Raw genomic sequence first — 12,890 nt, 5'->3', positions numbered from 1 at the left:
GGATTTTGATGAATCTTGATGCTAAGAAAGCTCCAGGTCCTGATGGTATTTCTCCACTTGTTCTCAAAACCTGTGCTCCTGAACTTACTCCTATTCTTTGCCGCCTTTTTTCACTTTCTTATTCCAAAGGTGTTTTTCCTTCTGCTTGGAAATTTGCTCATATCCAGCCAGTTCCTAAAAAGGGTGACAAATCCCTCCCATCCAATTATCGTCCCATTGCAATTACTTCTACTCTTTCTAAAGTAATGGAGAAATCAATTAACTGCCAACTCTTAAACTACCTAGAAACCTTCCATCTGATCAACGATCGCCAGTACGGATTCCGTCAGTGTCGATCCACTGGTGATATTCTGGCTTATGTTACCCATTTATGGACTAATTCAATGGAAAGGTTCGGTGACAAGTAGTTGCTCTTGACATCTCAAAGGCTTTTGATCGTGTTTGGCATAAAGGTCTTCTAATTAAGCTTCCATCTTATGGTTTGCCAACTGTTTTTAATAATTGGTTATCCAGTTTTCTCTCTGATCGCTCACTGAGGGTGATGGTAGATGGCTCTCTGTCTTCTAACTTCTCCACTAATGCCGGTGTCCCCCAAAGTTCAGTTCTTTCCCCCACTGTTTTCCTCTTGTATATCAATGACCTTCTTCCACTGACCGGAAATCCTATCCATAGTTTTGCCGATGATAGCACATTGCATTCAACTTTCCATTTTGAGAAACCTTGTCCAGCTCAATCAGCTTCAAGTTCTCGAAAATCTGCTGCTAATTCCTTAAATGCCGATCTTCAGGTAATTCTCCAGTGGGGCAAAGACAACTTAGTTGATTTCAACCCTTCTAAAACTCAATCTTGTCTTATATCTCGCAAAAAGGATTCTTCTGCTCCTATGCTTATCTTTAGTGACACTCCGATTTCTAGGCAAAATGATATATCTCTTTTGGGGATTACCCTGACTCCTAATCTCTCTTGGCACAAGCACATTACAAATATTGCTTCCTCTGCATCTAAAAAACTTGGTTTTCTCTTTCGCTCTCAGCTTTACTTTTCCCCCAAACAGCTGCTCACTCTGTATAAATCGCAAATCCGCCCTGCCATGGAATATTGTTCCCACATCTGGGTTGGTGCCCCCAAAACCTCTCTCAGGCTTCTTGATTCCATTCAGAAGAGGGCAGTTAGGTTAATTAATGATTCATCTCTAACAGAGTCTCTCCACTCGCTGTCTCATAGACGCACTGTTTCTGCTGCATGCCTCTTCTACAGATACTTCCATGGGCACTGTTCTTCTGAATTGGCTTCTATAATTCCCGCTCTCTCTTTCAAAACAGTCCGAACACGTGCCGCCACCAGCCAACATCCATTTACTGTCCAACTTCAAACCCACAGAACCAACTTTTCATCTTCCTCATTTATTCATTCAACTGCCGTTTTCTGGAACAACCTTCCTTCATACGTATTTCCTGAAAATTACAATCTACAGAAGTTCAAGTCCAATATCAACAAATATCTTCTTTCGTCTTCTCAACCTCCAACCCAAGCACGGTACTAAGTACTATAGGTTATAATACCTCTCATATTTGGGGTTCTCATAAAAAAAAAAAAAAAAAAAAAAAACTGTTTTTTGTAATTGGTTATCCAGTTTTCTCTGATCGCTCACTGAGGGTAATGGCTCTCTGTCTTCTAACTTCTCCACTAATGCTGGTGTCCCCCAAGGTTCAGTTCTTTCCCACACTTGTTTCCTTTTGTATATTAATGACCTTCTTCCGTTGACTGGAAATCCTATCCATAGTTTTGCCGATGATAGCACATTGCATTCCACTTTCCATTTTGAGAAACCTAGCCTTCCTAAATCAGCTTCAACTTCTCGAATATCTGCTACCAATTCCTTAAGTGCCGATCTACAGGTAATTCTCCAGTCGGGCAAAGAAAATTTAGTTGATTTCAATCATTCTAAAACTCAGTCTTGTCTTATATCTCGCAAAAAAGGATTCTTCTGCTCCTATGCTTATTGTTGGTGACACTCCAATTTCTAGGCAAGTTGATATATCTATTTTGTGGATTACCCTGACTTCTAATCTCTCTTGGCATGAGCACATTAAAAATATTGCTACTTCATCTAAAAAACTTGGTTTTCTCTTTCGCTCTTGGCATTTTCTTCCAAACAGCTGTACAAATCACAAATCTGCACTATCATGGAACATTGTTCTCACATCTGGGGCAGTGCCCCCAAAACCTCTCTCAGGCTTCTAGATTCCATTCAGAAGGGGAGTTAGGCTAATTAATGACTCATCTCTAACAGAGTCTCTCCACTCACTGTCTAAGACATACTCTTTCTGCTGCATGCCTTTTCTACAGATGCTTCCATGGGCACTATTCTTCTGAATTGGCTTCTATAATTCCCGCTCTCTCTCTCTCTTTCAAAACAGACCAAACAAGTGCCGCCGCCAGCCAACATCCATTTACTGTCCAACTTCAAACTCACAGAACCAACTTTTCATCTACCTCGTTTATTCATTCAACTGGCGTTTTCAGAACAACCTTCCTTCATACGTATTTCCTGAAAATTACGGTCTACAGAAGTTCAAGTCTAATGTCAACAAATATCTTCTTTCGTCTTCTCAACCTCTAATCCAAGCATGGTACTAAGTACTATAGGTTCTAATACCTCTTGTGTTGGGTTTTCATAAAAAAAAAAAAAAAAAAAAAATTTGGGGACTAATGACAGTAAGCCTACGTGATCTGATGATTTGTTAGACAAACACAAGACCAGTCTAAAGAAATGCCGCAAGTTATGTCATAATGTTTAAGTGTCTGCAATTCTGCCAGGCACGATAGGAGAGATTATATGCCGAAAGCCTTGTGGAGTAACTCAAGACTTGAAGGACTCTGCAAGGCTTTTGGGGATAAATTTTTATCAGCTTGGCCCGCAATTTTATGTAGAAAGAATCTGTTTTGTAGAGATGGGATACATTTAGACAAAGGTGGCGCAAGAGTTTTTGCCAGTATTATTAAGGATACCTTAAAGGTTCAGGGAAACAAGAGTTATACAGATACGTGTTTATCTGATAATATTCGTCAAATTAACACTTGCACATACCTCAAGAGTTCTTGTTTGTTACCACAACAGAACATATTAGCATTAGCAAAGGCTCATGATGCAAAAAAGCAAGCTTATGCAGCATCAGGCAGAAAAAAAAAAAAAAAAAACCCTCAGATTTCACCCATCCATTCGTTTCAAATACCTATCCAGCTCAGACTTAAATTAATTTATGCTATCAACTTCCACGACAAAATATGGAAGTCTGATTCCAATCAACTACCAGTGGCTAAAGGTAAACTTCAGGACATCTATCCTACAAATGTCTTTCCTCAATTTGAATTTATGCCCTCTCAGATGATTATTCTGAGCAAGAAGAGGAATCCCATCAGCATTGACCATGCTCAAACCATTCAAGGCTTTATACACCTCAATCAGATCACCTCACAAGTGCCTAGTTTCCAAACAGTAATCTGCAAAACTTAAGCCTTTCTTCGTAAGAGCAAACCTTTGTTCAATTCACTGCTTGTTGCCCTTCTCTGTAGTTGTTCCAACAGCTCTACATCCTTCTTAAAATGAGGCCTCCAGACCTGTATAGAGTACTCAAGGTGTGGCCTGATCACTGTCTTATACAAGAGGATAATCACCTCCTTATCCCTGTTGGAAAAGTTCCGGTATATCATTGACAAGACACCATGAGCTACTCTTGCAGACGGTCTGCATTGCTCAGAAAACTTCATATCTGCCTGCACAATTACCCCCAGGTCCTTTTCATTCTCTACCACTGTCAGTGTAGTACGACAGAGTTGATACGTTGCTCTGGCATTGCTGTTTCCCATATGTAGTACTTTACATTTGTCAATGTTAAACTTCATTTGCCACCTCTCAGCCCATCTGCTCAACTTTCCTAGATCCTGTTGCAGCAGCATACTGTCATTAACAACTCTGCCAACCTTTGTATCATCTGCAAACTTCAACATTAAGCCTGATATATCATCATCAATATCATTTATAAATACAGAAAACAACGATGCACCAAACATTGAAGTCTGAGGGACTCCACTAATAACATTAGTCCACGAATAGCAGTGTGCATTGATTACCACTCTGTCTTCTCCCATTCAACCATCCCTTTATCCATAGCAACAATTTGCCTCCAATGCGCACTGTTCCAATTTATGCAGCAGTCTTCCATATGCAACAGCATCAAAAGCCTTTCTAACATCCAAATATATGATATCAAAGTTATTTCCTGCATCCAGTTACTTTGTGACCACATCATAGTATCCAATCAAATTAGTCAGACAAGACTTTTTTTAATGGCATAATTTAGGAGAACAATTTGTCGTCGAAGGTCTAGCGGCGATTCATGGGCTTCCGTATATAGACTTAAAATGGGAAATGTACGAAAGGCCGCCAGTGCTACTCGAAGTGCACTATGATGAATGGGATCGAGCCATTTCAGTACACTTGTCCTGGCTGAGGCATATGCAGGAGATGCATAGTCTAAGCGGGATCTAATTCTGAGAATATTTAGTTTCTTAAGACAGCTGGTACAAATATATTTTATATGTTCAAGGAAGTTTAGTTTTTTATCAAGTATTATACTAAGAAAACGAGTACTTAGCTGAAATGTAATACAATGAGAGTCTAACTGAAGGTCTGGATCAGGGTGCAATGTACGTTTACGACAGAAGTGTACTGCGGTTGTTTTCGATTTTTAAATTCAGTAGCCATTGTTTTTGGCCCAAGAGACTATTGTATTAATGGTGCCTTGTAGTTGTCTCTCAATAAGTCACATATTTTGAGAATGATATGAGATGGCAAGGTCGTCAGCTTACAGGTATACATCAACTGTGTTAGGTATACACTTGGTTATAGAATTGATCCTGATGGCAAAAAGTGTTGTGCTCAGCACTGAGCCCTGAGGAACTCCCTCCTCTTGTACATATGTTCAAGAAAGTGACGAGCGGAAGAGGCTTGGAAGGATCTGTTAGATAGGAAGTTCTGAATAAATTTTGGGAGATGACCCCAAAGACCAGATTTACATAAGCCACGAAGAATGCCATAACATCAAGTTGTATCAAATGCTTTTTCGATGTCAACACATATCATAACAAAGTGCTCATTTCTTAGAAAGGCATTCCGAATATTTGCTTCCACTTTGATAATGAGATCAAGCGTCGATCTACTTCTCCGAAAACCATACTGGCATGAACTCAGAATGCTTTGAGTCTCCAAATACCACGTTAGTCGGGCGTTAACTATTTTTTCCATTGTTTTTTCCAAGCAACTTATTAGGGAGATAGGTTGATAGTTTGCTGGATCTGTGTAGTCTTTTCCTGGTTAAGGGAAGGCTAGCACATAAGAATGGCACCAGCTGGTGGGGTAATATTCCTCTAAGAAAATTCTATTATAGAGTAGTAAGAGAGCACTTAATGATCTTTCACTTAAATGGGAACTCATTGTGTAATAAATTCCATCAGGACCCGAAGCACGGTTTTTCACTCTTGTGTGTGCATTAAGCAATTCAGTTATGGTCAGTGGCAAATTATATGAATGTTGGAGAGCGGTATTAAAATTCAGTTTATAGTTTTCTGTACTGAATTTTAGAAACTGAAAGGCTGGTTCATAGGAGGAAACAGCTGAGAGTGTTTCAAAAGAAGAGCCGAATGCAATAGCAATTTCCACAGGTTCAGAAATTTCCTTCCCTTTCAGAAATAGAATCGGAGAGTTAGCAAAGTGAGTATTTGCCATTGATACGTTTGATTTTTTTTCCAGACTGTAGCAGTATCTGTAAATCTGTTTATGGTGGCAGCATAGCGTGCCCATGCTTCTTTTTTACTCATTCATCTTACATGATGAGCCTTAGCCCTTGCTCTCTTAAACTGTAGGTTGGCTGTGGTTGGATGTTTTCTAAAATGATTCCAGTATTTATTCCTTTCTCTTTTAGCAATGCTACATGTTTCATTTCACCACATTTTTGGATGGAGTCGGATTTTAAATGAAGATTTCGGGATAGCAGACTCAGCTGCTGTCATTATTTGTTGTGTAATATAGTTTACTGCAGAATCAATCTTGTCAGTTGAAATAATAGTGGAATGTAAATGAGCTATTTCTTGATATTTAGTCCAATTGGCCTTGTCAAATTTCCAAATTGTTCTAATGGTACTCTGCGGAAGAGAACTTGTACAGAAATTACAGATGATTGGAAAGTGGTCACTACCAAAAGGGTTGTCAGTAACTGTCCAGTCTATGAGAGGAAATATTGTTGGGGAACATATTGACAGATCAATGGCAGAGCTTGAACCAGATGGTATATGCACATATGTGTGATCACTGGTGTTTAAAATAGTTAGATTGTGTTTATCCAAGAATTTCTCAATTATTTGTTCTCTGCAGTCAAGATGTTGAAAACCCCCATAGGGGGTTATGGCCATTCCAGTCACCAAGAATACAGAAAGGAGAGGTTATTTGTCTTACTAGGTTATCTAAATCAGCAAGGGTGTAAGCGTGGTTTGGTGATACATACAATGAGACTAATGTTATGCCAATGGCGATACAGGCTGCAATTGCCTCCAATGGTGCTTGCAATGGAATAGGTCTGGAAGGAATTAAAGAGTTTACTAACAGTGCTACTCCTCCATGTGCTGCATTAGAGCAGTTCCTATCTTTCCTATAAATTGAAGTGTTTGATTGTTATAGATACTGCATTCGTTAGGTTTGTTTCTTGAATGCATGCTGCAACAGGCTTATATTCACTTAGAAGATCATAGAGGTCATCTAAATTAGCATGAAGTCCACGACAATTCCACTGAATCACTGTATGCATTGTTTGGTTTTTACTGGAGGGTTTGGTTACTTACGGCGGATTTTTTTGCGCTTGTCTACTTTTGCTTTTTCCTTTTTTTGGGAAGATTGGCCTACCTGTGTCAATGTCATCCTCTGGATGAATCTCAACAGAAGATGATTCAAGAACTGAATCATCTTCATCTATCTTTTCATCAATATCCATGGTATTGGATATAAATTTAGTTGCATTGCTTCTTTCAGGGCTCTTAGCTTGTTCTTTTGGTTGCTTATTAGGTTTCTTATCTGGAAGTATTGTTACAGGCGTATTTGCTTCTCGAGTAGCATATTTGGGAGAAGGTTTTTCCTTTGATGAGGAGAGGAGTGATTTACTCCAACCAGATATTGAGATATTTGAAGGGACTGAGCAGTCAGTCTGGGTTGCTACTGAGCATAGCCGTTGGGTAATTGAAGCATATGTAGGTGACTTATCAGGTACTACAAAACTTTTTTAGCTTCTTGATATGATACTTTCTGCTCAATCTTATATTTTTGAATATTCTTTTCTCTTTTACATTGAGGGCATTCCTTAGAGAAGGCAGAGTGGTTACCATGGCAGTTAGGACAAATTTTCATTTCGGTGTTACAGTTTGTGTGTGTATGCTCTTTTGATCTGCAGTTAGCACAAGTGGCTACACCTCTGCAGACAGCTTGGGAATGACCAAATTTTTGGCACTTAAAGCACCGGACTGGATTTGGAATGTATGGTCTTACTTGGCATCTAAGATAACCAGCTTTAATGGAAATAGGTAGATTTGGAATTTTAAACGTTAGTATCACTGTCCGTGTAGGGGCAGGCTCTCCATCTCTTTTAATGACAATTTTCTTGGCTTGTACCACGTTCTGATCTCTTAATTCATGCACAAGTTCATCCTCTGATACGTTTAATAGATCCCACTCTGATATTACCCCTTTAGAGGAGTTTAAGGTGGCATGTGGGGTAACCTTCGTGGGAATTCCACCAAAAGTAGATACTTTCAATAGTCTCTCAGCATGTCTATGTCCAGTCGTTTCAACTAATAAATCTCCGGATCTTAATCACCGAACCATTTTAGGAGGGCCAGCCCCATTTTCGAGACATTTCTGTATCAAAAATGGGGACAGCTTACTCAATGGTTGGTCTGTGGAGGAGTGTAGTATTAAAATGAGAGGAGTGGTATTATCCGTTCCTTCTTTTTTTTTGTCTCTTAGCATGGGACATATTTGTGTCGTCATGATCTGGATTATGTTTGTCTAGATCTGGATCATAAGATCCCCACGAGGACTGTTTATTTTGTCCATCGTTGCTCCTTGTTGCCCTGGGAGGATGGCTTTCTTCTCCCAAGTTTCCAGCCCAGGCACGTAGAGGCAGGAGTGGTGCCACCAGCAATAAAGTAAGGTTATTTGTTAGTGCATTAGTAAGTTAGTCCTATGTACAAGAAGAAAGGTGTCTTTCCTTTCTGTTAGGTATGCTGGCATCTTTACTTTAGAAGAGCAAAATTAAATAACTCTGAAAAATGAAGAATAATACTATACGTTTCAGCTGCTCTTCATGAAAATCGTTTGGAAATCACTCAGAAATTGCTATAGTCACTCGTTTGGCACTCAGGGCCGACTTACGTAAGGGTTGCATTCTGCGGAACTCTACGTAAGTCGGAATTTCCCTAAATGCTTATGCAGCACTCACAACTATGTGCGTGCACATAGTTGTGAGTGCTGCATTTGATAGAAGCAAAAAAGAAATGTTCGACGAACATGTAAATAGAATTATTTATTCAATTTTTATTTTATCTCATGCGCAGGAAAAATTATAAAATTACAAAAAGAAAGAGGAGACAAGCATAACGTCAGCAAGTTTTACCTTTTGAGCATCGCGGCCAGAATTAACTCTCCAGCTGATAAGCACGCCGCTGCAGAAGTTGAGGGCTGTGGAGATTTCGAAGGGGTTTTTTTCCAACACATCACAAAATTTCTCTGCAGCTGCAGAATCAGCACTGGCAACTTCACCACATACTTTAATGTTTTGGAAACCAGCGCAATGCTTGAACCTATTAAACCACCCATTGCTTGCCACAGACTTGGCTTGGAGTTTGCCGTACTTATCCTTAATACCTTCATAAATACTTCTTGCTTTTGCTTGAATAGCCATTGAACTCAGAGGCACTTTCTTCTGAATCTGATTTTCCATTCATATTATTAATAGATTTTCCACCTTCAATTTAGCTGTTTTGCTGAATGCTGTTTTGCAATCACTGTTCATCTTAAATGCATTGATCCTTTAACATGTTTTATACACACACTGTACCTTAAAATAGTATTCACTGTTGAAGCAGCAAAACCTAATTCCCTGCAATAGATGACAAACTTCGTCCTGCTTCATACTTCTTAATTAATCATCTTCATTTCACTTCATTTCAATCACTTACTCCAACATTGCTGCCATTCTTCAAAAACATGGCAGAAGCCTTTTTTTGACATATATTTGGGAATCATCTCCGGTGTCTTTACAACTTCTTCTGAAGCTGATTTCAGTGTATTTCAAACTTATGCTAGGCAAACATTTCAAAAGCACAGCATAACAGGACATGTGTCCTGTTATACTGTGCTTTTGAAATGTTGTGTAACCCGAAACAGTTTGCAACTGCTCGTGATCTGAGAAAAAAAACACTATGCTACAGAAACACCATGCTGTTCACAGCCTAACAAAACTTGCTGCAAAAAAGGAAAAAAAACTTCACATCCAAATGCTTCTAGTATAATGTGCCATCCAGTGACCCATGACCTTGCCTAGTTCTTTCCATCATTCATAGCTCTTGTTGCTTCAGTCATGTACAAGTTCCACTGAGGATAAATAACAGAATGTTCCAACAGAAACACCTGTAGATTTTTGTATATTTATAATGTAACCTTCTTTGTAAACACTCATATTAAATTATATTTTTTATTTAATGCTGAGTAAGCATTTTTCCTTATTATAACTTAAAATTAGATTTTAAGTTTAATTAGTTCTAATACCTGCATAAATCAAAAAAGAATATCCATTTCTCACAATGGTTGTTGTTTTCAAGATGACATTTATGTAAATACACATTCACTTTCATCCAGTTTATAATGAACTGCAACTCCATTAATTCATTAAGGCCAAAATATCAGAGCTCATACAGTTTTTTTTGACTTTTCAAGTAAGAAATCTTCTGACACACCAGTAAATTTTAAATGTTTCATTTGTTAATTGCATTAAATTTCTTATGCCAACCAATACCATATCTTCTGATGTTCCTCTGTGGTTTTTGATTCTGTATGAAAATGAATTCAACTGTAGACATGCAATTTGCTGAAGTTTGTAGTAAATGTTTCTAAAGATTTATTGCTTATCATAGAAAACCTCAATGTGGGCACTCTTGATGGCATGGAGTACATCCTGCCAATAACTGATTTTCTGCGACGTTCATTTCAACATAACAGCATCTATTGTTATAATGCCATTCATGGTACAGGTATCATATAATGTGAAACATCTCCTTAATGTAGTAGAAGAGTTATATCTAGCAAGCAGGGTGGTCAAAGAATTTGTCTGTCTCTACATCCCAGAAATTTACTGTTGAGATATTGAGATACAACTTTACACAATTTGGCCGCAGTAATCTTCATCCTATTAAACTCCCACCCCAAAAACATCATGAGGTGTCGTGCCTCAGATTCGGCATCGGCAACCCACATGTTCTACAGATGGGGCACACCCCACCTCAATGTAGTCAAGCTGTTTGCAGTATCACAAAAATGAATTCCCAAGAACAGAGATTAGCAAAGATGGAAAAATCGAATCACCACCCCAATAACCAGAAGTACCTCTTGATTTCTACATTGTGGCTATATTAAGACACTGCAGTCATTACAACTAATTAAAGCCCATACCACTGACACAGCTGCAGCAAGAATGGCAAAAAATCTATTACTGGCCAAATATACTCTGTAACATCAAGGTGTAACATCCAGAAATACTAAGGTAAGCAAAGGTAAGCAATGAAAATTAAAGATTTATTACAAATCACAGAAAACCACCTCTATAGTTGCATTAATTTGTTTACAGCATCTACTTAAAATGCCAGAAGAACTTTATGAATATGAAGTATTTCTTTATTCCAAGTTCAGCAACTATGTGACCTTGAATTAAATTTATTTATTTTGACACTATTTCAGTTTTTTTTTTTTTCAATGCTCATTAGTTTTTTGTGGGTTATGAATCACTTCAAGATGAAATTGACATCACAACAATCAACTACAAGTTATTTCAATAATTGTGTGCTGTGTAATTTAGGTTCATGTTGGACACTCAATATATTCTTTCAGCAATGTGTACACACACACACACACACACTATTTCAAATCTTGAACTTTTAATAACACAAAAAAATTTATACTGTACCCACCTGTTGCTTAGTGAAATTATTCACATAAGTATCAAACAGCTCATCAGTTGTTTTGTCTGCTTTCCCCAAATTCTGCAGAAGCTAAAAACAAGAACACGTATTATATTATATTATGGCTTAAAAATAAAACAAAATTTTGATAATATAATATAACAAATTTAAAACTTTTGACCTTACCTTAAAATAAGTAATTGGGTACAAATTTCAATGCAATGAATTCAAAATTAAAGCAATTCTAATCAAGATTAGAACTGCTTTAACATTGACCATTTTGTTAGAAAATTAAATGAAACAATGTATAGAAAGTTCTCATTCATCATTTTATTAATTGGTTGCCAGATCTACTAAATGAAAACCACAATACAGAATAGATAGCACACATCAAGTCACAATGCTGTTTAATCAGTTTGCTTTTGTCTATTTATTAAGAATTTTTCAAAATTTCTTATAAACTTCATTGGAACCTTAACATTACTTTCAATTATTTACACAAATTTCAAGAATAATTTTAAAAAGTATATATCTTATACATCTTTATAAATATCCTGATATTTTAATACACTTTTTACTATTATTAATGAAATTAATATAAATGTTCTAATGAATTTGGAAACTATACCCTGCTTAATTGTGACATCTAAATGGACTACAACAGCAACTTATAATTTTTGTGTTAGAAAAGAAAAAGGCTAAAAACATAACTCAGTTGGAGTAAAAGTTGAATATTATTTGAAGATTTTAAGCTGGTGGACTCAGTACAAGACTGCATCCACCAGCTTGTAAGACCACTTGAAAAAAATAAAGAAGTAGTACTTAGAATTGCTGCAAAAAAATGTTACTTCCATTGGTGCCACCAAAGTAACAAGAAGCAATGCTATGGAAAGAAAGGCAAACTTTTAGCTATCTGGATTGAGGATATGAATCAACCACACATGCCAATTAGGATGAGGATAATTACAGCCAAGATAACAAGTTTACATAAGCTGTAAAGCAAGAATTTAGCAAAACTGCAAATGAAGCTTTTAATGTTAGTCATGGATGGTTTGATGACTTAAATGCAATTTCATATTAAAGAGAAATTTACAAAGAGAAATTTTTTTTAAAAAAAATCCAAAAATCTATACTTTCTTTAAGGAAAATGATGCTTCAGTATCCGAATGCTTACAGTTCAAGTAGTGATGTCTGTTTATTTATAGCTTACATACATGAAAAATATACTTTTTTTTTTTAATGAAAACTCCAAATACGAGAGGTATTAGAACCTATAGTACTTAGTAACATGCTTGGGTTGGAGACTGAGAAGACAATTGTTGACATTAGACCTGAACTTCTATAGACTGTAATTTTTCAGGAAATACATATGAAGGAAGGCTGTTCCAGGAAACAACAGTTGAATGAATAAATGAGGAAAATGAAAAGTTGGTTCTGTGAGTTTGAAGTTGGAGAAAACAGTGTTCTTGAATAACAGTGTTAATTTGTGTTCTTGAATGAAGAACACAAATTATTAGTAAAAGCAAACTATTCAAGAAAGCAAGCTTATGCAGAATTAGCCAAAAAAAAAAAAACCATTTCACCTATCCATTACTCCAATAATATGTCTA

At 37.1% G+C, this 12,890-nt stretch overlaps 1 protein-coding gene across 1 annotated transcript in view; it reads right to left on the bottom strand.

Moving 5' to 3' along the window:
• The window catches only part of LOC150090811 (myc box-dependent-interacting protein 1-like), a 250,695-nt gene that overhangs the window by 202,736 nt on the left and 35,069 nt on the right, over positions 1 to 12,890 (bottom strand). The window contains exon 2 of the mRNA XM_090380153.1: positions 11,290 to 11,370. Coding sequence (XP_090236279.1) covers positions 11,290 to 11,370 — 81 coding nt within the window. The remainder of the gene's footprint in view (positions 1 to 11,289; positions 11,371 to 12,890) is intronic.

The sequence above is a fragment of the Mastigoproctus giganteus genome, chromosome 1 (assembly GCF_048544385.1).
Source record: "Mastigoproctus giganteus isolate SK-2022 chromosome 1, ASM4854438v1, whole genome shotgun sequence".
In the NCBI taxonomy this organism is placed as follows: Eukaryota; Metazoa; Arthropoda; class Arachnida; order Uropygi; family Thelyphonidae; genus Mastigoproctus; species Mastigoproctus giganteus.
This window is presented reverse-complemented; position numbering and strand designations above follow the sequence as displayed.